Consider the following 27,787-nt stretch of genomic DNA (forward strand, 5'->3'; position numbering starts at 1 on the left):
GACACCATTCCCAGCCAAGTTGAGAGTGTTTTTCCAAGACGAGATCTGAATCTACTGCTCGGCGGAGGAGGCAACCAGAGATATGGCAGCGAAGGGCTTACCGGTGAAGGTGTTCAAGCCCCAGAGACCTGGATAGAGAGGATCAAGCGGCTGACCTGGCGCACACCCTCCCGGAGGAAAGAGACAGAGGTACTGGCGCCGCGTTTGATATACAAGGAGAAGCTGGATGTGTTTAGGAGAACCTAAACGACTTTGATTAATCAGCAGGATTGAAACACATTTGTTTTCCTATGGACATCGCCAGGGCAAATAAAACGTCTATGAAAGGCATTGGGACTGAATAACGTTATGGTGAGTTCAAATATAAGACATAACACTATACATTTCAAGAAAACCGGACTTGTTCACTTGCTTAAGGAGAGAGTATGCACATTTTATCCTTATTTTGCCTCCTACCTGAACTCTGTCTCCTAGTTAAGCATATTAGTTGATTAGTCAACCAGGCAATATTGGGGGCTATAACTACATGTTATAGCCCGCTCACTCCTTTCTGCAGAGGGCCCTCCACCCCTAGTGGGGGAGGAAGGTTAACCCTCAGAGCCATCAAGTCATCACGGCTCCCACAGGGTCACAAATAAGACCTCAGTTCAGGGAGTCACTTCTGTGTTATTCTTTTCAACATTGTATTCCAAGTTCCACAGTTTTAACTCAGTTCGGGGTTTTGTTCTTTGTCTGTGTAGCAAAAGGTGTAAGGTTACCATAGAGAGAGGGCAGAAGATTTTGTCAAATAAATACAGTAACACTGGATTTAATTAAGGTAGTATCATGCAATGTGAATGGCATTTTCAGTCCCATCAAGAGTAGTTAAAAGGAAAATGAAAAGGGACAAGGTGGCAATTGTTTTTCTGCAAGAAACGCATCTCTCACAACCAGCACATGCTAGACTTAAATGGGGTTTAACTGATTAGGCAAAACGATAGAATACATGGAGTTCCTCTGGCAGGAGTACGAAAGATAGCGCTATTTGCAGATGACGTCCTGGTATATTTGACACAACCAGCCCACTCTCTTCCTGCATTAATGCAAACACTTTCGGTGTTTGGGTCACCGTCAGGGTACAAACTGAACACTCACAAATCTCAGCTCTTAACATTCAAATATACAACCAGTCAGCACTTCAGAGACAAATATAGAGACAGAGACAAATAGCACCTTCAGTCAGAGACTCATTCCTCCCAAATGCACAACAGAGCGCCACAGGAAATCATTCCTGCCTTTGGCCGTCAAACTGTTCAACTCCTCCCTCTGAGTGACTTTTTCACCAGTGCAATACATATATTTACAAATATGTATATATATACATACACACATATTTACACACATAAAGTATTTCTGATTCTGATTCTGATATGCCATAAGGGAGGTAGATAGTATGAAATATCTAGGGGTGCAGATACCAAAGGACCTATCAAACCTTCCTTGCCAGGTGGAATCTGTTACCCTTCTTGGGACTGATCAACGTGTTGAAATAGTCAAAATGAACATTCTACCAAGGCTGCTGTACTTGTTTCAAATTTTGCCAGTGAATATTCCAAATAAGAAATTTGTAGAATGGGAAAAGTAGATTTCGAGGTTCCTGTGGCAGGGGAAGAAACCAAGAGTTAGATACAAGACACTCCAGCTTCCCAGGGGGCAAAGGGGGTTTGGCTCTTCCGTGCCTAAAAACATATTACCAAGCGGCTGAGATTAAACCCTTAAAAAGTGTCTAAGTCATTCGGGCCCAAGGAGCCCACTGGATGGCCTATGATCCACATTTTACTCCAAACAGGTTGGATGCAAATTTCAGAACATGGCAGGAGCAAGGGCTGATTATTTACTTGGATTTCTTTGAGAAATCCTCACTCAAAAGCTTCCAAGATTTGAGGGAACTGCTGAGGGAATTCTTACTGCTGAGACATCATGTTGATAAAATACTTAATAAAGAAGATCTGGAGAAATCAATATCTGGACCTGGTATATTAAGAGTTTTTATTTCAGCATACAGAGCTGAGCACTGTATCAAAACTATTTCTAAACTATATAAGGGCCTTCAAGAGCTAAGAGCTAACACATCCTACATAAAAGGAAAGTGGGAAAGCAAAGGAAACTTTTCTAATGTCACTAGATAAGCAATGGAAATCGAAATTGCTGTCATGGAGAGAGTTTAACTGGAAAAATATGGTTAGATACTTTAGAACGCCAACACTTAAACAATCGACAGGGAGGGCTGTGGGACTCAGAGAGCAAATCATTATCATGTGTTCTGGGAATGCTCTGGGATTCACAGCTACTGGAGGACAAACAGAGATAGCATGGACTTTTGTTTTCAGGTCTTGTATTTGGGTAAGATGCCACCACAGCTTCTCAGCTTTTCTAAAACATACATATTTAAAATAATGCTGGTCGCTAGTAAAAAAAGAAAAAATTCCATAAAAATGGCTAGATCAAAGGCCGCCCACACTAGCAGACTGGTTCAATGTAATGCATGACATTTTTGTAATGGAAAAATTAACATTTGAGATACTCAAGACAGACATATTTGATAAATGTTGGAAAGGATGGACTGAATTTGTCAACCCATATAGATCAGATTTTTGATTTTGAGTTTGACAACGAATTTGTAACTCCCCTGGTTCTCTGCTACACACAGACCCTTTGGCTTTGTCAGTTTGTCTTGTTTCGTTTTATTTTGATTTATTTTGGTTTCAAAAATTCAATAACGTAGTGTACAATGTGTATAATGTAGGATGTTTTGTACATGTTGACTTTCTACTGAAATAAAAAGATAATTTAAAAAAAGAAACAAACCTCTGAATTTCCTTTACACAGACTTTAAAATTTAGATTTTTGCATATTTATTTGTACAGTACAAGTTTCATTGTCTCATCTTACAAGACTTCCATACAATAACAGGTGATCTTAATGCAGCCCCTCCCATCATACACTGTTACACCCTCAAGTTGACCGTTGACTTTAACACGAAATCTTTTCCTAGCTTCTACATGTTTCTTTCCCCTATCCTTCCCAGCAGAGTTTGGCAGTGAGTCGCACGTTAGCCCGTTAAAAGGAAGCAGGAGGAGATTTTTCTTTAGAGAATTTTATTTTCACGTTATATTTTGTGGTTATGGCTGATTGTGGGGCAGGAACAGCAAAGAGAAACAGAAAAGAATTGAACGAAGAACAAAACAAAGTTAAAAAGGGATCAGTGATGGAGGACGGGGGCGAAAACACGAGTCAACAGAAGCAGAGATCGGGATTTGAAAGCGTTCAAAACCGATCCTGAATTAGCCCTCTTCCTGCTAGACATATATGTAATATGTCGATTTTATTTATGAAATTCACGTCAACATATGAATTTACCTTGGTGGCTAATGAAGCTAACATTAGCTGTGATTTGAACTTGACCAACATGCAGCAGGTGATCGACTGAAGTTTGAGAGGCTCGACCACCGCAGGGGGTCAACCTGTTGACGACCAGGCTTTGACCTTCCAGTATGTGGAGCAGATGTTGATTACCAAGAGTGACTTTAGGTAAGGGTAGCATTGTGAGGCTAGTTTTAGGTAATGGTGGCTAGGTTCGGCTTTAATTGGTAGGTACTAGGTAAGCGTTAGGTCACAATGATTGCATATTGCTTTTTTGTTGTTGCCCCATGTATATGAAATTGTGTTTCCTGTCTTGTTACAGCAACTGGTGCTGCCGACTTGAGACAGGGAACCGGATTGATCTGGATGGATGATGTTGCCTGTTTAGACAGCGAGTCTGTGTTATCAGAATGTCACCATCGAGGGTTTGGCACTCATGACTGTATCCATGGTGAAGATGTTGGTGTCATCAGTTCAAGGTAGTGACATTTATTTCAAGTGCATTCGTCGATTAATAATTAATTCAGTTGTTGATCATCAGAAAATTAATTGGCAATTAACGACATTCATCAGCCTCAGCTGGACTCTCTGTTTACTGCTAACTGGCTGATGTTAGCATGCTAACACGCTAAACTGAAATGTGGAATTCAATGATAAATAATACACAAACAATAAAACACCTATTTATTTCTTATATAATAACTCCAAGTACGTAACAATTCACCGTTAAAACGAAGTACTTTATTTGGAGATAATGAAGTGGAATGTGTTTGAAGAGTTATTCTACATGACCAGAACAATTGAAAGCTTTAAACTATAATTTGACAGCCAGTGTACAGAGACAGGAAACAGGTGGAAAGAGGAGTATGACATGCAACCAAGGCTCTCAGGCCGGGAGTTGAGCTGTGGACAGTTATGTGGTCTGCACCTGAAGCATCAGGCTCCCAGGACGCTCCTGACCTGAACAATTTCTTCTGGCAGCGAGGCATTACTTCCTTTTTTTTGCTCCAAAGACCTGGTCCAGGGCTCAGTCGGCTGCCGCAGCGTCACCCAATCAGCTTCCAGATCCTGTCAATCAGCTGTGAGTATTTCCTTCCCTTTAATGACCACACTCAGCCTTTATTATAATCAAACACACCTCCTTTGTTCTCTAAAACATCCTCCATCATGTTCTAATCCACTTCTCCTGTTCAGGGTTTTGAGGAGCAGTGTGGCTTCAGAAGAAGTCCTGCTGGGATCAAACCTGCAACTCTTCAAACCTAATTTTTCTGACTTACTTCCTGCTCCTGGTTTGATCTGCAACGTTCAAACCTTTGTGGTTTCCCTTTTCTCCAGAACGAAAAGACGTACTGAATGTCACACCAGCACTTTCTCAGAAACTGTGAAATACAAAAATACGTGTGATGATTAAACTAAAATAAAGGACATCAATTTAGAGGTTTACAATGTATTTCTATCTGTTTGTCTGTTTTGACTGACACCTCTGTGCCCCCCCCCCCCCCCCCCCAACACACACACACACACACACACACACCTGGTTGTCATGGCGTCCTCCCTCCCTGTCACAATGCATCCATCGGAGCGTCTCTGTGAAACCTGAGCAGGCGTGGCGGCTCGTGGTCATCTGAGCCGAGCGGCTGCTGAATGTTTGATGGAGGCTGTCAGAGATCTTCTCAGCCACAGTAGGACCACAAACACCTGAACAGGTAGACAACAGGTAGACAACAGGTAGACAACAGGTTGACGCTTCGTCAGGACACTCTGAGGCTTCCACAGGCTTCAACAGGCAGGTACCAACTCCTCTGAAACACTAAACTCTTTAACACTCTAGCCTTTATTTTCTTTACAGGTAGAAATGTATTTTCCAACCTGTGTGACATCATCAAAGGTATCATGTGTCTCACCTGTGTCCATTGAAAGACACGTAACGCTCGGTGACAGTGAATATTTAAAATGTTCAACCAGGTTTTTAAGGATTTTACGTTGGATATTGTTCCAAAATACTTTGTATACTTCAATTTATCTAAAAATATATGTATCACCAAACAGATACGTGGTTTTCACAGGATGGAGACACTTGTTGGTGGTGTTTCCACTGAGTGAAATATTCAAACACTCCATGTTTTTTATGTGGATGGAAATATTCTTCATGTTTGCTGTTTGCATGTTTTTGCATGCAAGTCTTTGAGTAACTGTGTTCAGATCAGCTGGTGATTCAGTAGTTTGGTGTAAGTTTCTTCTTCTCTTGCTCCATTTTAATCATAAGAAGCCCTCTCGAGTCCCGGAGCTCTCCACCAGTGAACGCCCTCACAGTTTATACTTTTCTATCTTTTATAGCATCAAAAGTCTTAACAGTTTTGTTTTATTGACAAATAATGAAAATAAAACTATTCACCTGTTAAATGCTGTGAGAATTATAAAAATCAATCAAATCAATCTGTATCTAGGAAACCTCTAAATGTACTGCAGCTCACATTTAATAACTACTGGTAATTATCTATTATTATCAGAAACAGGAGCAAAGTTGGAATCAGTCGCTCCTCTGAGGGACGCTGATATTTGTAATAATGTCTTGTAACTGTCTTAATGAGTGTGAGTGTGTGTGAAGTTGTGTTATTGTATAATGATTAATGATGAATCGTTCATCATTCACAACAGCTGCAGTTTTACGTTTATAGTAGAAATATAATAATAATAATCTGCTGCTCAGCCATGTGTCAACATGCTGCATATGAAATATGTTTCACATGTTTTTGAGCCTTTTCACACAGATTCAGGTTCATGGCATCAGTCCAGTGTCAATGTTAAATAAATAATTAACAAATACATAATAACCAATATAAACTAACCAATGTTTTATTGTTTAAATAAATAATGAATTATGAAATATAAAACATGTAATTATAAAAAGTATGAAATAAAAATGGCTCCATTAAAACGGTAATGATGACAATAACATTTCATGATAATGATTCGAGTTTCAATTATATATTACGTCAATGTCATTGATTATTTCATAATGTCTTTTTTATTTAATATCCAACACTTTCCATGAGTTAAAATATTGTGTACATTCATTAAATTTGTGTTTAATCACACTGAACGTCTGAGGGGAGGCGTCCATGTTTGTTTACCAGTTGTCATTATGACTTCAGTGTTGATGCAAACGTTGATTTCCAAACACTCTGATTGACTTTGTGAAAAGTGGATTTCCCACCTCCTTGTTAGTCAGGTTTGTCTCTCGGTCTGTAGCTGTGTCGCCCCCTGGTGGACAGAACGTACTGTTCGTTCTGTCTGAGATGTGTTTGTTGTGCTGTCCAATTGAATGTTTGATGCTGTTACCAGAGTCCTGACTGACAGGTGTCCACCTGCGACAGGTGATGGTGTCAGGATGTCTGACGGGAGGCAGCGAACTTTGTCCACCTCTGGAGAGTCTCTGTATCAGGTCCTGGCTCTGGAGAAAGGCTGCAGCCATGACGACATCAAGAAGTCCTACAGGTAAGATCAACACAGCTCCGCCCACTTACCTGCCCCAGGTGACCAGTCAGCTGACACTCACTCATCCAGTCTGTAGTTTGATCACATAAACTGTCTGAACCTGAACTGATTCCACACAGGTAAACATTAACTCAAGGTCCAGCTTTTTCCAGAGCTTTCGACCACAGTAAGCAGCAGTGTGTGTGAACATTGTGTGTGTGGTGTCAGGAAGCTGGCGTTGCGGTACCACCCCGATAAGAACCCGGACAACCCGGAGGCGGCGGAGAAGTTTAAGGAGCTGAACAGCGCTCACGCTGTCCTGTCCGACCTCACCAAGAGGAACATCTACGACTCGTACGGGTCTCTGGGACTCTACGTGGCCCAGCAGTTTGGAGAAGACAACGTCAACACATACTTCATGCTGTCCACCTGGTGGGCCAAGGTGAGCGGGGCTTACACTGTGTGTGAACGTAACTGTGACACAACAGGACACATTTAAAGGATGTGTAGCTGCTGTTTCACCAGCTTCTGTAACTCCACCTGATCTGTCAGTAAAAGCTTCTTTCTGAGACTCCCGAGACTACGTCTTTTTCAGATTCAAGTTCCAGGTCTGACGGGTTTTTCCAGGTTTAGATGGGGTCAGAGCGATCATGTCAAACTGAAAGTGTTTCATTGGACCAACAGAGGAGAGCAGTGACACCTGACTGCTTCTCACAGTTCATCTATAAATGTATTAAACTAATTGTTTAAAGGCCACCACAAATGAATCGGACATGGTGACTAAGTGAACTAAGCTGGGCTCCTCAATCACAACAGCTGTGTCTGAAAATCTGTCCCTCGCTCGCTCGTTCACTTCTCCCTCTGTAGAGACTGATCATCATCATCATGCTGCGTCACCGCTGATGGCTCATCAACCATAACATGCGGAGCAGTGCATTGTGGGGCGGACAGTAGAATATCTTTATGTGACCATCAAGGTGGCAGGTTGTCTTTGGTTTTCGGGTCTCAGTGATGGTCTACTGAATTCTGATGGATCTCCTATTCATCTCCCAGGGTCTGTTCCTGGTCTGTGGGATCCTGACCGGATGTTACTGCTGCTGCTGTCTCTGCTGCTGCTGTAACTGCTGTTGTGGGAAACTCAAGCCGACACCTACAGGTGAGGGGGCGGAGCCAGACTACGTCTCCCCCGATGACCTGGAGGAGGAGATACGCAACGATCCCGACAATGGTGAGACCACAGGATGTTCTGAGTCCTTTTTCTTCCTCTTTCGTCTCTTCAAGCTGAGCCTCATCATCAGAAAACCAAACAGCTTAAACATCAATAAACATCAGTTATTAAGCATTGTTTATTTATTAACATTTCTTGTTTATTATAATGTTACTGTGGGGGTACATGTGAAGCAGCTTGGGCAATAAATGTTGTGGTACGTTGCATTGGTTAATGCTAAATACCTGTCCCTATGAAAACAAACATTAAATAAATAAGTGAATGAATGTTACACTTTAAGGTGTTCTTACCCCTCAACATATTCGTCCATGAATGTTTCTATTAATTTGTCCAAACCTGATGAACCTGTTAAATCTCTGGATGTGTCTCCTCAGTCACTCGTGCAGCCCTGAAGGCTTTAAAGCTGATTGTTTTCTATCAGTGACTTCGTGTTTGTTTCTCTGCAGACGCTGAAACTCCGATCGTTCAGCAGCCGACGAACGCCAGCGAGAAAACTCAGCTGATCACTGACGGACGCCGCAGATACGGAGATACTTACACATGAAACCTGCTTAAATGATCCATCTGAAATAGTCATTTAACTTTGAGACAACATTTATCAGACCTGAACCTGAAGGACCACATCAGGTGGATCAGTTCATCAACAGAAACTAGAAACACATTCAATCAACAAACTGTCAGAACAAACGGGGAAATTCAAACCTGATTTAGTCGAATTGATGTTGAAGCAACAGTCTGAGCTCCGGTGTTCCACGTTTCCACTACCGATACCACAATAATGATTTCTACAGAGCCCCCAAATCCCCCCAAATTATATTTTTTTATCTTGTGCAGAAAAGATCTATATCCGCATGTTGTATAATATCTTTGGGGGAACAAGATCCACAACAAAATATATTTGATCTGGTTTTGGTACATCTGGGCCTCCATAGATTCTCATCTAAAGTGCAGTGCAGGAAGTCACGCTCTGATTGGTTGTTTGATGTTGAGTCAATGAGTGGCGTAGGAGAGACGGAGCTTAAAACAGCAGGATCACACACTAATGAAGGTTATAATTCAATATTTGATAAACTTAGACTATAAACATGGATATAAATCTCCTCAACACGCGTTGTCGCTTCCTGTTCTTCATGTGTTTGTGTCTGAAGCTCGACTGCTGAACTGAAGTCAGTTTGGAAAATAAACCTGGTTACGACACCTGTGATGATGTCACCCTCGTCTGTTTCGTTATGTCAGCATTAACAAGACATTGACGATGCCATGAGTTCAGTCCAGCTCCAGTGAACAGCCTCCTGTCCTGCAGGGGGCGCCGCTCATACAGACAAAATATAGCACAAAAAAACAAAACCCTGAGAGCATTTAAAATGTTCTCTTTTAACCAGGTTTAGTGCATTTAGTATTTAAGTTGGGCTCCTTGGACTTCAAACTGGTATTTAAATAAAACAAAGTAAGAAGTTTAGAGGTTGAACTGACAGCAGGCCTCAACTACACACTGACTTTCAGAGGCTGGAAACCTGCTTCAATCTTCATCTGTAAAGTAGCTTCTCAATGTGAAGTAATATAAAGTACAACGTGTCCCTCTATAATGTAGAGCACTCTAAGTATTACATCATATAAAATATGAGTAATATATAAAATAACTTAACTGATGAATCTTCATATTAACTTCAGATAAACGCTGAATATATTTCACACAGAAGGAAACATGGAGGACATGTTCCAATGATCTATAAAACAATCTGTAATCAAATATAAAACCTACGGAGTTAAATTAACAGCTTCAATAAACTGAAGACATGGAAGTTGAATCAGCTGTTCAGATGTTTTCCAGTTACATGTTCTCAGTTTGAAATGTCACAACTTTATTTATCATGAAGAGTTCAAACAGCGACATCATGAGAAGCTGAACTCAACACATTGTTTTCATTGTGATGAGAAGAAACAAGCAGGAGTTTTCACTGTCAAGCAATGCATGCTGGGAAGTCTGTGAATGATTCTGTCTCTTTAAAACTTGATTTATTGAGTGAATGAACTCAATCAGGATCGGCCTCACAGCTCGTACATGTTCCCGAGTTTGAACCGTTAAAGGCAGAATAGTTGCAAATATTAACATTAGTTCATCTGTAATCAGCAGTCAAACTGTATTTAACCTGAATATCATGACAGAACATACACAACATGTGTCCACGTGGACACCTGACAGTCTTCAGAAAGGCTTCATAAGCACTTATTAATGGCTTCATTAAGAAATAATTTACTAATTATTCATAAGCTGCTAATAAGAACAACTCTTGGGTCGCCAGGTTGTGGACAATCCTCCTCCAGCCCAAACGTTTCTCTTATTAATGGCTTATAACTGATCAATAAAGCTTTAGTAATGATTTATGAACCATTTATTAATCCATTCATTCGTGCTTATAGACTCTTTATCAGACACTTTCTCCTACTTGATGAACTGTGAACACTCTGACCAACAGGGGGCGCTACAGCCTCCTCAGCTCCCCCCTCCTGCTCTAATACTGTGGACTGTCCCTTTAATAAACCCTTCCTCCTCCCCCTCCTCCTCCCCCTCTGCCCTGTCATGCCTCCTCCTGACCTTTGACATATAAGGGCATGTCGGCACGGCAACGGCTGACGTCTGTCTGTCTAAAAACAGACTTGAGTGCTGATCACTCTGCAGTCCACAGGCCTCCAACACTCCTCTCTGCTTCTTCTTCTTCTGTATTTCTTTAGTTTAGATTATTCTCTGAGACCTCCCCGTCCTCCCCCGTCCTGTCCGGGTGACGGCTGTCTCCCCCGGGTCCTCACCCACACTCAACATCATGGAGAGTCTGGAGAAGCAGCTCATCTGTCCCATCTGCCTGGAGATGTTCACCAAGCCGGTGGTCATCCTGCCCTGCCAACACAACCTCTGCCGCAAGTGTGCCAATGACGTCTTCCAGGTGAGGACGCACACAGGTGAGGACAACAGGTCTGTCCCCGCCAAAAAGAGACAGCAGCTTCCTCCTCTGAACCTCAGCTGAGAGTGTTCTGGTCGGAAAGCTGCTTCAGAGGAAACTTGTTGAGGATCTTTGAGGTTTGTTGGTTTCACCTGCAGCGCTCACCTGTATTGTTTTGGTCAAAGTTCTGTTGATCATGTGCTGAAGCTGTTAAAACACCAGCAGGGATTGTTTTAAAAATCTCCTTGTTGGTGCGTTCAAGGACACTCCGACATCTGAAGAAACAACCATCTATTTATGTTTTATATCTTCTTATTGAGGATAATGACTTACTACTCAGAAGACTTCTTTAATCCTCTGCAGGTCATCAACTCCACAGCATGAAGACGTGTTGTGTTCAGGTGCCTGGGTCTAAACTGAAAGGTTCAATATAAACAGAATCAGATGGTCCCTGCAGGTCTTTAGGCTGACCTCTTAGTCTTTGACTTAATTAGTTTCAGAGAGACAAAGAGTGAAATAACCAGTGGAGGAAGAAGTACTCACAGCTTTGTCTTCACTAAAAGTCCTACAAGATCTTTCTTAAGTAAAAATAGTATAAGTTAATAGTATAAGTTAAAAAAGTATTAGCATCAAAATATAGTATAGCAGTAGTAGTAGTACAGTTAAACTGGCAACAGGCATCTTTTCAACCCGGGATGGTTCCCGTTGTCCTCAGAGCTGAGCAGCTACCAACAAGACGGGACACTGTTTCCAAATACCTGTGAAGAAACGATCAGCAGCACTTTGGAAATAAGAGATAGGAGAGAAGCATGTTCACTGAGGAGGTAAAGTGAAAGTGTCATCATGTTATATTGAGTCATAACATGGTTTAAAGTAACTACCACGAGCAGCCTGGCTGCTGTCCAAAGCCAGAAACAAACATAAGAATCCCAATCTGAACTAGAGACCCTGATCTCAGAGCTGTGATGAAGGCAGAGAACAGCCGGCAGTGTTAATAAGTAGGCAGGTTTTGTTCCTTTGATCTCGTAGAAAGAATTAACCCTCTGGAGTCCTAGAGGGTTTTACAGCAGCTTTGTGCCGTGAATGGAGCCTTCAGTCTCCCGGGAGATCGTCCCCGGTGGACCTGCACAGACCTGCACAGTGACAGAGAGGCTTATAGGGAACCAGTCTAAACACTGATGGTGTCATTATTCTACAGCCGTTACATCATGATGACGAGTTCATGAACACTTTAAAGTAATACATCATCATTTATTAAAGACATTCATTCGCCTTCACTGTAAAGGAGACATTTTCAATTCCAGAAGTCAAACTAGTCGAAAACTGTTTTCACCAGGAAAAGAAAAAATAAAGAAAACATGACTAAATACTTATGCTTAGGCATTAAGAGACAATAAATCAAATTTATGAAACGTTGAAATTATGACTTTCTAGTCAAAATGATGAGACAGTGAAGTAAAGCTAAGTTTGGACTAACTGTCTCATAATGTTTCACCTTATTTTTTCAGAGCAGGTCTGACAGGTATGTGTCTGAGACTCTTTGTGTGATTCACACTTTAAATAAATAAAGTTTGACTTCAAATAAAATCAGCAAGTTTATTTATTTAAGTTAATCAGTCATATTCAGCGTTCCTGTTATAAACTCCTCTACCTGTGTGATGCCCCGCCCCCTTGCAGGCGTCCAATCCCTACCTGTCAGCGAGGAGCAGCTCCACGCTGACGTCCGGCGGTCGTTTCCGCTGCCCATCCTGCCGACATGAGGTGGTTCTGGATCGACACGGAGTGTACGGACTGCAGAGGAACCTGCTGGTGGAGAACATCATCGACATGTACAAGCAGGGAAACAGCAGGTAACACACACCTGTGCACACCTGCACACACACCTGTACACACACCTATACACACACACTGGTACACACCTGTGCACACACTGCTTGTCTGCTTGTAATAACATTATAAAGAGTCGGTCTCAACCTGCTCTATATGTATGTGTAATGAGATGACTTTGGTTGTGATTTGGCTATAACACCAACAATACCAGCCACAACAACAATAATCGCAACAATACCAACAATAACAACAACCATCACAACAATACCAGCCACAATAAGAATAATAACAACAACAATAACAACAACACCAACAATAACAATCGCAACAACAACAATCACAACAATACCAGCAACAACAACAACAACAACACCACCAACACCAGCAACAACAACAATCACAACAATACTACCAACAACAACTACAACAACAATACCAGCAACAACAGCAACAATACCAACAACAACAACAACAATACCATCACCAACACCAGCAACAACAACAAGAACAACAATACCAACAACAACAATACCAACAACAATAACAACAATTCCAGTAACAACAATTCCAGTAACAACACCAACAACAATAATCACAACACTCACAACAATACTACCAACAACAACTACAACAATACCAGCAACAACAGCAACAATACTAACAACAACACCACCAACAACAACAACAATCACAACAATACCAGCAGCAACAAGAACAACAATACCAACAACAACTACAACAATACCAGCAACAACAATAATACCAACAACAACAATAATAACAACACCAACAACAACAATCACAACAATACCAGCAACAACAACAATAACAACAACAACTACAACAATGACATGTTTTCCGTTTTCAGTAGTCAGTCACTCTGTGATTGGATGTTTTCAAACTTACCAGCTGAGAGTTAGCCTCTACTTCTTGTTAAATTAGAGTTAGCTTCTAGGTCCCAGCCTTTGTGCTAAGCTAGGCTAATATGTACTGAGCACACAGAGATGAAACTGATCTCTATGTTTGACTGTAGGCCAACAGGATGTTTACAGTGGGTCAGGACTCTGATGAAGGTGACAGGTGTGTGTGTGTTAGCTATTAGCTGTTAGCTGTTAGCTGTGACTCTCAGACAGACCCTGGCTCTATTTTTAAATGTAGGCCAGTAGCTCAAGTATTTCAGTAATGAAAGACGAGCTGATAAACATGTTCAGGACAAATGGTGCTGAAACGTTTCAGCTGTCGAGTTTCTGCTTTTTGTAAAATGACTTGATGCCATTAAACTGTATTCATTGTTTATCTTGTGCGTGACATATATTACATTATATAAGATATGTAGTTTTATTATATTCTTATGGTGCACTTTTAACATCTGGAAAATAGATAAAAAGGTGCCTTCTAGACAAACTCTGAATCCTTTACAATATTTATTTTTTGTTCAGTGAGCACTGTCTTTGTCAAATTAATAATTAATAATAGATTCATAATTGATCTCTCTCTCTCTCCCTGTCTTGCTCTCTCTGTCTCCCCCTGCCTGTCTGTCTCTCTGAGCAGTAGACCGGACCCTGAGCAGAAGCAAGATCAGCCGATGTGTGAGGATCATGAAGAAGAGAAGATCAACATCTACTGTGTCACCTGCAGCGTTCCCACCTGTTCTCTCTGTAAAGTGTTTGGAGCTCATAAAGACTGTGAAGTCGCTCCGCTGGACAATGTCTTCCACACACAGAAGGTGACACTGTCTCACACCACGTCACCACAGACAAGTTCATACCACAGACAGGTTCATGTCACAGACAGGTTCATGTTCATACTACAGACAGGTTTACACCACAGACAGGTTCATGTCACAGACAGGTTCATACCACAGACAGGTTTACACCAGACAGGTTCATACCACAGACAGGTTTACACCACAGACAGGTTCATACCACAGACAGGTTCATGTTCATACTACAGACAGGTTTACACCACAGACAGGTTCATACCACAGACAGGTTCATGTCACAGACAGGTTCATGTTCATACTACAGACAGGTTTACACCACAGACAGGTTCATACCACAGACAGGTTCATACCACAGACAGGTTCATGTCACAGACAGGTTCATACCACAGACAGGTTTACACCACAGACAGGTTCATACCACAGACAGGTTCATGTTCATACTACAGACAGGTTTACACCACAGACAGGTTCATACCACAGACAGGTTCATGTCACAGACAGGTTCATACCACAGACAGGTTCACACCACAGACAGGTTTACACCACAGACAGGTGTAGTTATTGAGCACTCCTGGCCCTTTAAGGAGGTTGGTGTTTGGGCCAGACGCACCTGCCTGAGTAAATAAAAGAGCTTGCAGATTTCTTTGGTTAGCATTAAGATGCTACATGTACATTAGACTGAAGTGACCATATGAGACAGTCAGGTAGCAGGTTCAGAATCAGAATCAGAAATACTTTATTGATCCCCGGGGGGAAATTGTACAGTACTGGTGCTCCCATTCAAGAGTAGAAAGTAGCATTAATTTAGTGCAAGAAGTATGTGCAAAATATAAAAATAAGAAATAGAAAATAAAAATATACGTTTACAGTATTTAAGTGAAAAATAAAGAAATAAATATATACAATAACAATGCATATGTATGTATATATATATATATATATATATATATATATATATATATATATATACAGTCATGGAAAAAATTATTAGACCACCCTTGTTTTCTTCAATTTCTTGTTCATTTTAATGCCTGGTACCACTAAAGGTACATTTGTTTGGACAAATATAATGATAACAACAAAAATAGCTCATAAGAGTTTAATTTAAGAGCTGATATCTAGCCATTTTCTATGGTTTTCTTGATAATAACCAAAATCACTTAAGTTCTTACATCAATAGCTTTGGCATTGTACTGCCAAAAACAGTGCTTTTAGGCATTCCATGTTTTCTTTTCTGTCTGTTTTAGTCACATGATACACACAGGAGTTAGTACTTGATTGCATAACCATTGTTTTTGATGACTGCAGCCATGCGTCTTGGCATGCTCTCCACCAGCTTCTGACATTGTTCTGCTGTCACAGCAGCCCATTCCTGTTGCACAAATTGAACAAATTTGCTTTGTTTTTGGGCTTGTGGTTCTCCATTTTGAGTTTGATGATTTTCCACAGCTTTTCCATTGGATTTAGATCTGGTGATTGAGCAGGCCAAGGCATGGTTCGAATGTTCTGGTTCTCCATCCAGGCTTTAACTGACCTTGCCGTGTGGCAAGGGGCATTGTCTTGTTGGAAAATCCAGTCATTCGAGGCAGGAAAGAGTTTTCCAGCTGATGGAAGAAGACTGTTTTCAAGAGTAGCCCTGTACATGACCTGGTTCATTCGCCCTTCACACAATTGCATTTGCCCTGTTCCACCCATACTGAAACAACCCCAGATCATCACTGATCCACCCCCATGTTTTACTGTAGGGGCAAGACAGTCTGGTTTGTAGGCTTCTCCAGGCTTCCTCCTAACCAGTAAGTTGGCTGGAGTGGGCATCAACTCAAAATTGGATTCATCACTGAAGAGAACCTTAGCCCAATCATCAACAGTCCAATCCTTGTGATCTCTAGCAAAGAGTAACCGGGCCTTCCTCTGCCTTTCGTTGATGAAGGGCTTCTTCCGTGCCCTGTGTGACTTCAGACCAGCTTCAAGAAGTCGGTTTCGAACTGTCCTTGCCGAACAAGTCACATTTCTTGACAGTGCCCACTCATTTTTAAGGTCCCTGGAGGTCTGACGACGATTCCTGACACAGGAACGGATGAGTGCACGGTCATCTCGTGGGGTAGAAAGACGTTTCCTGCCTCGACCAGCTAGCAATTTGGTAGTACCATGTTCGGCTTGTTTTTTCTTGGTGTAATGAACGGCTGTCTTGGAGATCTTCAGTTTTTGGCTACCTGTCTCTCACTCATGCCAATTTCCAGCAGTGCCAAGATGGCTGCCTTTGTGGCTTCACATAATTCTTTTGTTTTAGGCATTATGTGAGAGCTGACAACTTCTGAGTTGTGCTACGGCTTGAATGTAAGCAGGAAACCACTCCAGGCCTTTGCATGTGCAGTGCTGCTTATGACATGAAATGGCCTCTTATATACCCTGGGAATACAATTAAGCTTAAGCATGTCAAATAGGACATAAAGTATTATGTAATCAGCTGCATTTTTTGTCGTGTTCATTGTATTCTTCAGGTAATATACCTTTAGTGGTACCAGGCATTAAAATGAACAAGAAATTGAAGAAAACAAGGGTGGTCTAATAATTTTTTCCATGACTGTATATATATATATATATATATATGTTGTGTATGACTATATATGTATTACACTGAAACATTTAAAGAATAAATAATGAGGTAGTATATGAACAGGTGAAGTAGGTCCAGGTTTCCAGTCTCTTCTTCTGACACTCAGAGGGAGGAGTTGAACAGTTTGATGGCCACAGGCAGGAATGATTTCCTGTGTCGCTCTGTTGTACATTTGGGAGGAATGAGTCTCCCACTGAAGCTGCTCTTGTGTCCGACCAGTACGTCATGGAGAGGATGTGAGACATTGTCCAAGATGCCCTGCAGCTTGGACAGCATCCTCCTCTCTGATACCACCGTCAGAGAGTCCAGCTCCACCCCCACAACGTCACTGGCCTTGCGGATCAGTTTGTTTAGTCTGTTGGAGTCCGCCACCCTCAGGTTCTCAGACTCCATGAGGCTGTTGGACCACTAGAGGGCGCACAGACACCAACCAATCAGCTTCTTTGAAAGACTGACTGTACAGAAACATGAGAGGCGTTCTCTCCACCAATGAGTGCAGTGTCCAAGAAGTTACATAACCTCTGTAAATGTTTTAGTGGTGTATATAAAGCATTTAAAATGTGTGTGTGTGTGTGTGTGTGTAGGCGGAGTTGACTGACTGTATCTCCATGTTAGTTGGGAACAATGAGAGGATTCACGCCGTCATCAGTCAGCTGGAGGAAACCTGCAGAGCCGTTGACGTGAGTTCATCAACCATCAACACTTATAAATTTACTAACTCAACTATATTTAAAGAGGCTATAAGCTACAGAGAATTATCAGCTGAATCTGCAGCCCCCCCCCCCCATTAATGTCTTCTATTTTTATTGTAGCTGGTATTATTAGTATTTGTTTATGTAAAGTTTTTATGGTGGTTCGATCCCCACCTCCCCCTATCCACATGTCGAAGTGTCCTTGGTCAACACACTGCTCCTGATGGTTGGCCAGCACCCTGCGTGGTAGCTCGTGTGTGCGTAGCAAAACCTTGGAAAGAGCTTTTTATATAAATGTAGCCGTTTTATATGATATTTTATATAATACTGGAGCCATATTTGTTCTTCTCGTGTACACACTGAAGAAGGCTGTGTCGTTCCCCTGTAAACTGAATATTGTATGAACATACAATCAACATAAATTCTACATTTATCAACTTAAAAGGTTTTGATATAACGTTATAGCAGGTTTAACTTCCACCTGCTGCGCACCTGGTTTACCTGAGGTTTTGTTAATGAATCTGCGCGTTTTCAGGAGAACGGACGCAGACAGAAATCAAAGGTGTGCGAGACGTTTGATCACCTGTTCGCTCTGCTTGAGGAGAGGAAAGGTGAGATGACTCTGAGGATAAACTCCGAGCAGGAGGAGAAACTCGACTACATCAGAGGTCTGAAGAGGAAGCACACCGAACACCTGGAGAACACAGCCAAGCTGCTGGAGACCGCCATTCAGACCCTGGACGAGTCCGAGATGGCCGTGTTCCTGCAGGTGAACCATGAACACACCGAGGCGATTTAAAAGTATTAAAATCAAACAGGCTGCTATCACTCAATATAGTGGATGCCAAGGCGTTAGCACGCAGGCTACTATCATTCAACATTGTGTTTACTAAAGTTCTAGTGTGCTAATGTGTTAGCATGGAGCTACAATCACTCTATATAATGTTTGCTAAAGTGTTAACTTTGAACTACTGTTATAGAGTACTGAGATTAAGTGATTAAGTATTAGCATGGAGATACTATCATTCAACACAATGTATGCTAATGTACTAGTGTGCTAATGTGTTAGCATTGAGCTAGAATCCCTCAATACAGTGTAAGTGTCAGCATGAAACTACTTCACTGAATGTAGTGTATGTTGACAGTGTTAGCATAGAGGCAGCAATTACAATCACTCTATATGATGTTTGCTAATGTTTTAGCATTGAGCTACTGTCACTCAATATAGCGTATGCCAAAGTGTTAGCTTTGAACTGCTGTCACTGTGTTCTGTCAGTCAGTATGATGAAGATTAAGTGTTATCATGGAGCTCCAATCATTACAACAATACCGTGCAGGTTCCCGTCTAAAAACACACGTGTTAATAAGCTGCTCTTTACCAGGTTTTTAAAAACTAAAAAAATGACAGAGTAACTCAATGATCCATGTATGAGGGAAAATAACACTTAGGTCAGCAGTAGCCTAACTGTCCTCTCTCCTCCCACAGACCACCAAACCTCTGCTACAGAAGTGAGTATCTGTCCTAACAACAACATGTGACTGTATGTTATTCTATAATAAAATCTCCTCTGCGTTGTTAACAGGAAGTGTTATTAAAGTGTTCATGTTTCATCATCAGGATCGTTGAGGGCACCAACACGTCTCACCTGGATAAAGTCCAACAAGGCTATGAGAAAATGGAGCACTTCACAGCTAACTTTGATCGTGAGAGGAGAGCGCTGATGAACGTTGACTTCATCAAAGGTAAGAAACTCAGGAAGTCTTCATGTGACCGTTCAATCAGAGACAAGACACCTAAATCATACAGATAAACTCAGGAGATCTTTGGCTGTGTCAATTCATGCTAAGTGTTAGCATGGGGGATTCTATCATTCAGTGTATTATATAATATACAGTAGTTGATTGCAGCATTTAACTACTATAAGTGGGTAAAGTGTATGCTAAAGTGTTAGCATGGAACTACTATCATTCAATGTAATGTTTGCCAAAAGTGTTAGCTGTAACCTACTATTATTGACCTACAGTGTATGCTAAAGTATTAGCTTTGAGCTACTGTCATGTGTTATTATGGAACATGCTAATGTATTAGCATAGAGCTACTATCATTAAGGATAATGTAAGCTAATATGTTAGTATGTTGATATGTTATCATGCAATATGCTAAAGTAGTAGCATGGAGCTGTTATGATTCAGTATAGTGTACACTAAAGTCTCAGCATGAGCTACTATCATTATGCGCACTGTACACTGTGTTGTCTCTTCAGTTGATGAAGATGATGAGGATGAGGAAGACGAAGTAGTGGAGGTCAGAGGAACAACAGCAGGAAGTCGAGCTGAGCCGCAGCAGCACGCTGCGGGACTCTTAGCCAATCAGCAGCCTCCTTTGTCTCCGGTTCAGCCTGCAGGTGTTCAGCTCTCAGCTCCGCCCCCTCAGAGACCCTCAGAGGCTCCGCCCACCACCACATTACCGACCAAAAGCCCCGCCCCCTCATCAACCAGTCTGGCCCCGCCCCTCCCCACTGCCAGCCCCACCCCTCAGGTATTACATCACATGCTGCATTCAGGTGCTGCTGGGAAATCTGATAATCCTCAGTGTTGTTACTGTCAGCTGAGGTTACCCATGTGCTGTGGGGTTCAGGATTCTGGATAACTGTTGCTTTTGACTTTCATGTCACATGTGAAAGCTTTGGTAACACTTCATTTTAGAGTCCCCTAATTATTTCTTATCAGGTGCTAATGAGACGGTGTTGATTTGGTTCAGTTCATTACATTTTAAAACAATATAGACATGTCTGTCTCCATGTGATGGAAAATTACAGGCAGCATAAACAAATATGAATAATGAACAAATGATCTGTTCTCGGGTTTAATTGATCTCTTCAGTCATAAAACTTATAACTCATACAGACTCCAACAGCTCCTTGCTCATCAAACTCAGAACACTGTTTTAATAACTCATATTACACAGCTCTTTATGCAGCACAGAAAACACACACATTTATTTAGCAATATGCACCATGTAAGCAAAATATTAACTCACTATTAAAGCTATTATAACTAGTTTTTAACACAGGGGCCTCAACATCAGGTAGAAATAAACCTGTCCGTTACTGACGCATGTCACCAAACTCATTTGTAATTAATTACCACAAACAGACGCAATTGCAGCGTTACTGCATGAACAATACAGCAGGTTTACTTTCTGTTTTTTATATTTCACACATATTAAATATGAAAAATGATATAGAAAACAATAATAAACAATGCCTCTTCTTCTTCTTCTTCTGTAGGTTCAGTCTGATCAGCAGAATGAGTCGGAGGACAAAGACGGACCTAAACATGTCTTCTCCTTCAGCTGGCTCAACCAGAAGTAAAGCCAGTGACACCAGTCCAGGACCTGGATCACTCTGACTCACTCTTCTCTGCCAGACTTTAGTACATTTTCACACGATTTTACATTATTTTAATGTCAATAACTGCAGTAACATACAGTCTGTTAGTATTTATTAATGGACATTATGGAGGGAATGTCATTTACAAAATGCCTAAAATTACTTTTTTAATATGACATATTCTTCCACCAGTCCAATATTCTCAAAGGATTTTTTTTTTTAAAGGTTGTCGTTTCAACACAAAAACGTAATAAAAAATGTATTCTGTTAAAATGTCAAATAAATTATTGTTTTATTATGAAACTGGTTTTCTTCCAACTGTCTGCTTTAAAGGGAAACTCCACCCGAAACTGTGTTGTTTTTCTCAGGTGAAGAGAAGGTGACACCAGACTCCATGAAAAAATCTTTGAAGCTGAAGACATTTTCTGAATCAGTAGAGTTTCTTTAATAATTCAGCACAAGACACTGAGCATCATTTTATTTATACTGTGCAACAGGTTATTGTGACCACCCCCCCACCTCTCCACCCAGAATGCTGTTCTTTGCTGACCACCCAGAATTCTGTTTGACTGCAGTTTAGCATTTAACACCATTGTTTCCCCTCCAAGCTCGTCATCAGGCTCAGAGACCTGGGACTTAACACCGGATCCTGAACTTTCTGATGGGCAGACTCCAGTCTGTGTGGATCGGCAGCACCACATTCTCCACCCTGACTCCCAACAGCGGCCGACTCTCCTGTACTCTCTGTTCAGACTGCGTGTACCCCCACAGCCCCAACACCATCACCAAGTTTGCTGACGTCACAAACATCATTGGCCTGATCACCGGCGATGATGAGGCGGTCTACACAGAGGAGGTCAGAGTCCTTGTGGATTGTGGACTACAGGAAGTGACAGAGAGAAGGACATGACCCCTGGAAAACACTGAAGCCAGTCTTATTCGTTATAGTCTATCGCGCTCCAGGTCCATACTCTGAATTCTTATCTGAATTCTCAGAGTTTTTATCAGGTTTAGTCCTTAAAACAGACAAAGTCATTATCGTAGGGGATTTTAATATTCATGTGAACGTTGATAAGGATAGCCTTGGTACTGCATTTATCTCTTTATTGGATTCGATCGGCTTCTGTCAGAGGGTACAGAAACCCACTCACTGTTTTAATCACACCCTCGACCTGGTTCTGACATATGGACTTGAAATTGAACATCTAATTGTCTTTCCACAGAATCCTTTCTTATCGGACCATTAATTAATACCTTTTGAATTCCTATTACTGGACTACACACCATTAGGCAAAAAAGTCTACACCAGATATCTGTCTGATAGTGCTGTAGCTAAATTTAAGGAAGTGATTCCATCGGCATTAAATTCAATGCCACGTCTCAATACAACTGAGGACTCCTTTGCTAACCTTAGTCCCTCCCAAATGGACGATCTTGTTGACAGTGCTGCAGGCTCAATGCGATTGACACTCGACTCTATTGCCCCTCTTAAAAAGAAGATAATAAAACAAAGAAAGTCGGCTCCATGGTATAACACCCAAACCTGCAAATTAAAGCAATCAGTGCAGAAACTTGAAAGGAAATGGCGCTCCACCAAACTGGAGGAATCACGTTTAATTTGGCAAGATAGTCTTAGAACTTATAGGAAGGCCCTCTGTAAAGCCAGAGCACCCTATTACTCAACATTGATAGAAGAGAACAAAAACAACCCCAGGTTTCTCTTCAGCACTGTAGCCAGGCTGACAGAGAGTCACAGCTCTATGGAGCCATGTATTCCTATAACCCTCAGCAGTAATGATTTCATGAGCTTCTTTAATGATAAAATTCTAACTATTAGAGACAGAATTGATCACCTCCTGTCTTCAGGTGGTACCTTACCTTCAAACACAGGAATCTCAGAAATAGCTGTAAAACCTGATGTATATTTAGATTGCTTTTCTCCCATTGACCTTCACCAAATTACTAAAACCATCTCTTCATCTAAGCCATCAACTTGTCTCTTAGACCCCATCCCAACCTGGCTGCTTAAAGAGGTTTTACCTTTAGTCAGCACTTCTTTACTAGACATGATCAATCTGTCTTTATTAACAGGCTACGTACCACAGTCCTTTAAAGTAGCTGTAATTAAACCTCTTCTTAAAAAGCCCACTCTTGATCCAGAGGTTTTAGCCAACTATAGACCTATATCTAACCTCCCCTTTCTCTCCAAGATCCTTGAGAAAGCAGTCGCCAACCAACTGTGTGACTTTCTACATGACAATAAAGTTGCTTGAGGACTTTCAGTCAGGTTTCAGAGCTCATCATAGCACAGAGACAGCACTGGTGAACGTTACAGATGACCTTCTAACTGCATCAGACAGAGGACTTGTCTCTATACTTGTTCTGTTAGACCTTAGTGCTGCATTCGACACCATTGACCATCATATCCTATTACAGAGACTGGAACATTTAATTGGCATCAAAGGAACCGCACTAAGCTGGTTTAAGTCGTATTTATCAGATCGATCTCAGTTTCTACATGTTAATGATGAATCCTCCATATACGCCAAAGTCAGTCATGGAGTTCCACAAGGTTCTGTGCTTGGACCAATACTATTCACCTTATATATGCTTCCTTTAGGGGATATTATTAGAAAACACTCCATACATTTTCATTGCTATGCAGATGATACCCAGCTATATTTATCGATCAAGCCAGAAGAACCTCATCAGTTAGCCAACCTCCAAGCATGCCTTAAGGACATAAAGACCTGGATGACCTGTAATTATCTGATGTTGAACTCAGACAAGACAGAAGTTATTGTTCTTGGCCCTGAACACCTCAGAAACACAGTATCTAAGGATATTGTTACCCTAGATGGCATTGCCCTGGCCTCCAGCGCCACCGTGAGGAATCTCAGAGTTGTCTTTGATCAGGACATGTCCTTTAACTCCCACGTAAAACAAACTTCAAGGACTGCCTTCTTTCACCTCCGTAACATTGCAAAAATCAGGAAGATCCTGTCTCAAACAGATGCAGAAAAATTAGTCCATGAATTTGTCACGTCTAGGCTGGATTATTGCAGTTCCTTATTATCAGGCTGTCCCAATAAGTCCCTGAGGACTCTCCAGCTGATCCAGAATGCTGCAGCACGTGTACTGACAGGAACCAGGAAAAGAGATCATATTTCTCCTGTATTAGCTTCTCTGCACTGGCTCCCTGTAAAATCTAGAATAGAGTTTAAAATCCTTCTCCTGACCTACAAAGCTCTTACTGGTCAGGCACCATCATATCTTAAAGAGCTCATAGTACCCTATTACCCCACTAGAGCACTCCGCTCCCAGAATGCAGGGCTGCTTGTGGTTCCTAGAGTCTCCAAAAACAGAACAGGAGCCAGAGCCTTCAGCTATCAAGCTCCTCTCCTGTGGAATCAGCTCCCAGTTTGGGTCCAGGAGGCAGACACACTCTCTACTTTTAAGAGTAGGCTTAAAACTTTGCTTTTTGATAACGCTTATAGTTAAGGGCTGGCTCAGGCCTGCCTGAACCAGCCCCCTAGTTATGCTGCTATAGGCCTACACTGCTGGGGGACTTCCCATGATGCACTGAGCTTTCCTCCTCTCCCTCCTCATCTTTGCACATTCATCACAGTCCAATGCATGTTACTAACTTTATTTCTTCCCCGGAGTTTCTTTGTGCTTTGTCGACTCGTAGGTTGCTGTGGATCGTGGTCCTGGTATGCCTGGGTGCTGCTGCCATGGGCCTGCCTGACTCTCATCACTACAGTTATTATGTTAAGTCGTAGTTCTGTTACTATTAAAGCTGTTATTGCTATAATTAATCTCAGCTATTATTACAGATGTAACTACTATTATCAGTCATATTTCCAGTATTATTATAAATATAGCCGCTATGGCTACTGCTAGTGCTCCCATACATCTCTGCCTGTCTATCTGTGTATCTGTCTACATTACAGTTTATTGATTTTATCATTACTGTACACCTGCCTACCCCAGTATTATATTTTATCTTATTGTATTATATTTTATTATATATATATTTTAACTTCTGCAGTATTTTATGTGTTACATTCTCTTTTACTTCTACTTTTTCATTTCATACATATTGTTTGAGCATTGTTGGACAAGCCTGAGAGCCAGCGACTGCTTCACTGTAGGTGTGACAATAAAGAACTTGAACTTGAACTTGAGCAGCAACTCTCTGTTCTTTTGAATCAGGGATTGAAACTTGAAAATGAAATTTTACTTAATGGTACGTGCTCTACCAGGTGATGTCCCCATTATTTATGGTCATAATATTAATAGGCATTAAAGGACAGAAGAAGAAGTAGAAGTTGTAGTCAAGAAGCAAATACAATGTATACCATAAATATCAGGTCTTTATTAATAAACATTTTGCTTTTGTTTTCATCAAAAAAACAGGACTATTTTCAGCGGTGGATGAATCCACATGTGGTGCTCTAGTGAGTATGTGGGGCAGCAGGACGGTGTATGTGGGACTGAGTCAAAATAAACTACAGTGGCCCAGCAGCTGGTTTGAATCACTCAATAATTTGGGGTTGAAGCAGCAACAGACGTGACTTTGAAAAGTTTTATTGGAAATATAAAATGTTCAGGTATTCTGTGATGCTCTCACCAACACATTTATTACCAACAAAAGATTCAGACATTAGACTGATTCATCTGTCAGTCACAACACAAACATCCAAACATCTGGCTTGTCAAATCAACTGGTTCAACTGTCAGAGAAGTCAACTGTGTAATGGGTGAAAATAAGATAAATCCACTTTTCTTCTTATAGTGCAGTTCTTTTTCTAACTTTAAAACCAACTAAGGAGACATTTAAGGTGAGAATCAGGGCAGAGGAGGTAACTTTAAACCAAAAAAGAAATAAAGAAACATTTCTGAAAATATATATATACAGTCACTGTGTCTCTTCCCACCTCTGAAACCAGAAACTTGTATGATAAATATTGAAATTATTGTAAAGATAAATAATGAAATGCATAATTAAATTCTAAAATGATTATAAATAATCAGTAAATCAATAAATAAACGTTTTTTATTTAATTTTACATTTCCACTGACAGGGATGTAGAAATAAATTAGAAACATGTATTTATTATTTTAGTTAAACATTTGAGTATTTATTTAGTCTTTCATGAAAGCTTATTACTTTTTGATTGATGAGTAATTCATATTTCATCTTCCATAAATGAAATATAGTCAATGTCTACTGTAAGCAATGAAAGCAGTTAAAATGTCTTAAAGTGTCAGTTTTTAATGTAAAAAGTGAGAGCAGTTGAAGTGTCAGAGATGAAAGCAGTTGAAGCATCAAATGAAGACTCAGAGATGAAAGCAGTCGAAGTGCCAGTTGAAAAGTCACAGATGAAAGCAGTTGAAATGTCAGTTGAAGAGTCAGAGATGAAAACAAATTAAGTGTAAGTTGAAGAGTCAGACATGAAAGCAGCTGAAGCGTCAGTTGAAGAGTCAGAGATGAAAGCTGATGAAGTGTACGTTGAAGAGTCAGAGATGAAAGCAGCTGAAGTGTCAGTTGAAGAGTCAGCAATGAAAGCAAATGAAGTGTAAATTGAAGAGTCAGAGATGAAAGCAAATTAAGTGCAAGTTGAAGAGTCAGAGATGAAAGCAGTTGAAGGGTCAGTTGAAGAGTCAGAGATGAAAGCAGTTGAATTGTCAATTGAAGTTGAAGGAGCAGAAGATTTGAAGATCAAACACAAGACTGACTGGATGTTTTAGGAGGCAGTTGGAGGATAAAATGATAAAAATACTCGACAGGAAGTGAAAAGTTTGTTGATCATTTGCCGAAGGTGTCCATCATCTTGCGGTTGCTGTCGGCCTGCTGGGCAATCTGCTCGGCTCGTGCCATCTCCAGGACCTCCCTGAGCAGGTGGAAAGTAAGATCCAGAGAGATGGGAGGCTCCTCTGACCTCTTCCCCTTCTCCCCGCCCTCCTCTACCTCCTCCTCCTGCTGCTGCTCCACCTGGGCCTGCAGGACACGCCATGTGAGCTGCAGCAGAGCCCGGTTCACCGCAGAGGATGAGGAAGACGAGGAGAGGAGGTCTGGAGCAGCAGCAGATGAGGATCCTCCACCTCCACCCAGCCGGATTGAGAATTCTTCCCCCAGGCGGAGGAGCAGCGGTCGGGGGAGGAGCAGGCGGATGCTAGTGGGAGCATCGACGGGTCGACAGTCAGCAGAGTGGGGGAGGAAGGCACTGAGCAGAGCCATGATCCACAACAACACATTCAGCTTCATCTCCACTCACAGCTACAATCTGAAGGAAAAAACACAAGAAGAGGCTTTAAAGGGTCTTTTCAAGATGCCTGAAAAGACAGTTTGTGGGATTATAAATCCCAGAGTGACCTGAGAGGTTTGACCTTCATCTATGTTAAAATAAGTAAGTTAATAAATAAATTGATCAGATGATAGTTCAGCAGTAGGATATTTTTGCCTGTCTGTCATAAGCTTATT

The 27,787-nt window shown here is 41.3% G+C and overlaps 3 protein-coding genes across 3 annotated transcripts; 2 read left to right on the plus strand and 1 right to left on the minus strand.

Moving 5' to 3' along the window:
* Nucleotides 1-6,793: 6,793 nt before the first annotated feature.
* Nucleotides 6,794-8,651, plus strand: LOC139296710 (dnaJ homolog subfamily C member 5-like). The gene is made up of 4 exons (XM_070919190.1): nt 6,794-6,900; nt 7,108-7,321; nt 7,933-8,107; nt 8,554-8,651. The coding sequence occupies exons 1-4, from the start codon at nt 6,794-6,796 to the stop codon at nt 8,649-8,651; spliced, it is 594 nt and encodes a 197-aa protein (XP_070775291.1).
* Nucleotides 8,652-10,926: 2,275 nt separating this feature from the next.
* On the plus strand, nt 10,927-21,282 carry LOC139296223 (E3 ubiquitin-protein ligase TRIM63-like). The gene is made up of 9 exons (XM_070918577.1): nt 10,927-11,049; nt 12,724-12,896; nt 14,428-14,602; nt 17,801-17,896; nt 18,444-18,677; nt 19,395-19,417; nt 19,527-19,651; nt 20,173-20,447; nt 21,199-21,282. The coding sequence occupies exons 1-9, from the start codon at nt 10,930-10,932 to the stop codon at nt 21,280-21,282; spliced, it is 1,305 nt and encodes a 434-aa protein (XP_070774678.1). The 5' UTR covers nt 10,927-10,929.
* Nucleotides 21,283-27,112: 5,830 nt separating this feature from the next.
* LOC139296764 (corticoliberin-1-like) lies at nt 27,113-27,571 on the minus strand. Its single transcript, XM_070919267.1, has one exon. It carries the CDS (start codon nt 27,569-27,571, stop codon nt 27,113-27,115), a length of 459 nt encoding a protein of 152 aa, XP_070775368.1.
* Nucleotides 27,572-27,787: the final 216 nt, after the last annotated feature.

The sequence above is a fragment of the Enoplosus armatus genome, chromosome 14 (assembly GCF_043641665.1).
Source record: "Enoplosus armatus isolate fEnoArm2 chromosome 14, fEnoArm2.hap1, whole genome shotgun sequence".
NCBI lineage: Eukaryota > Metazoa > Chordata > Actinopteri > Centrarchiformes > Enoplosidae > Enoplosus > Enoplosus armatus.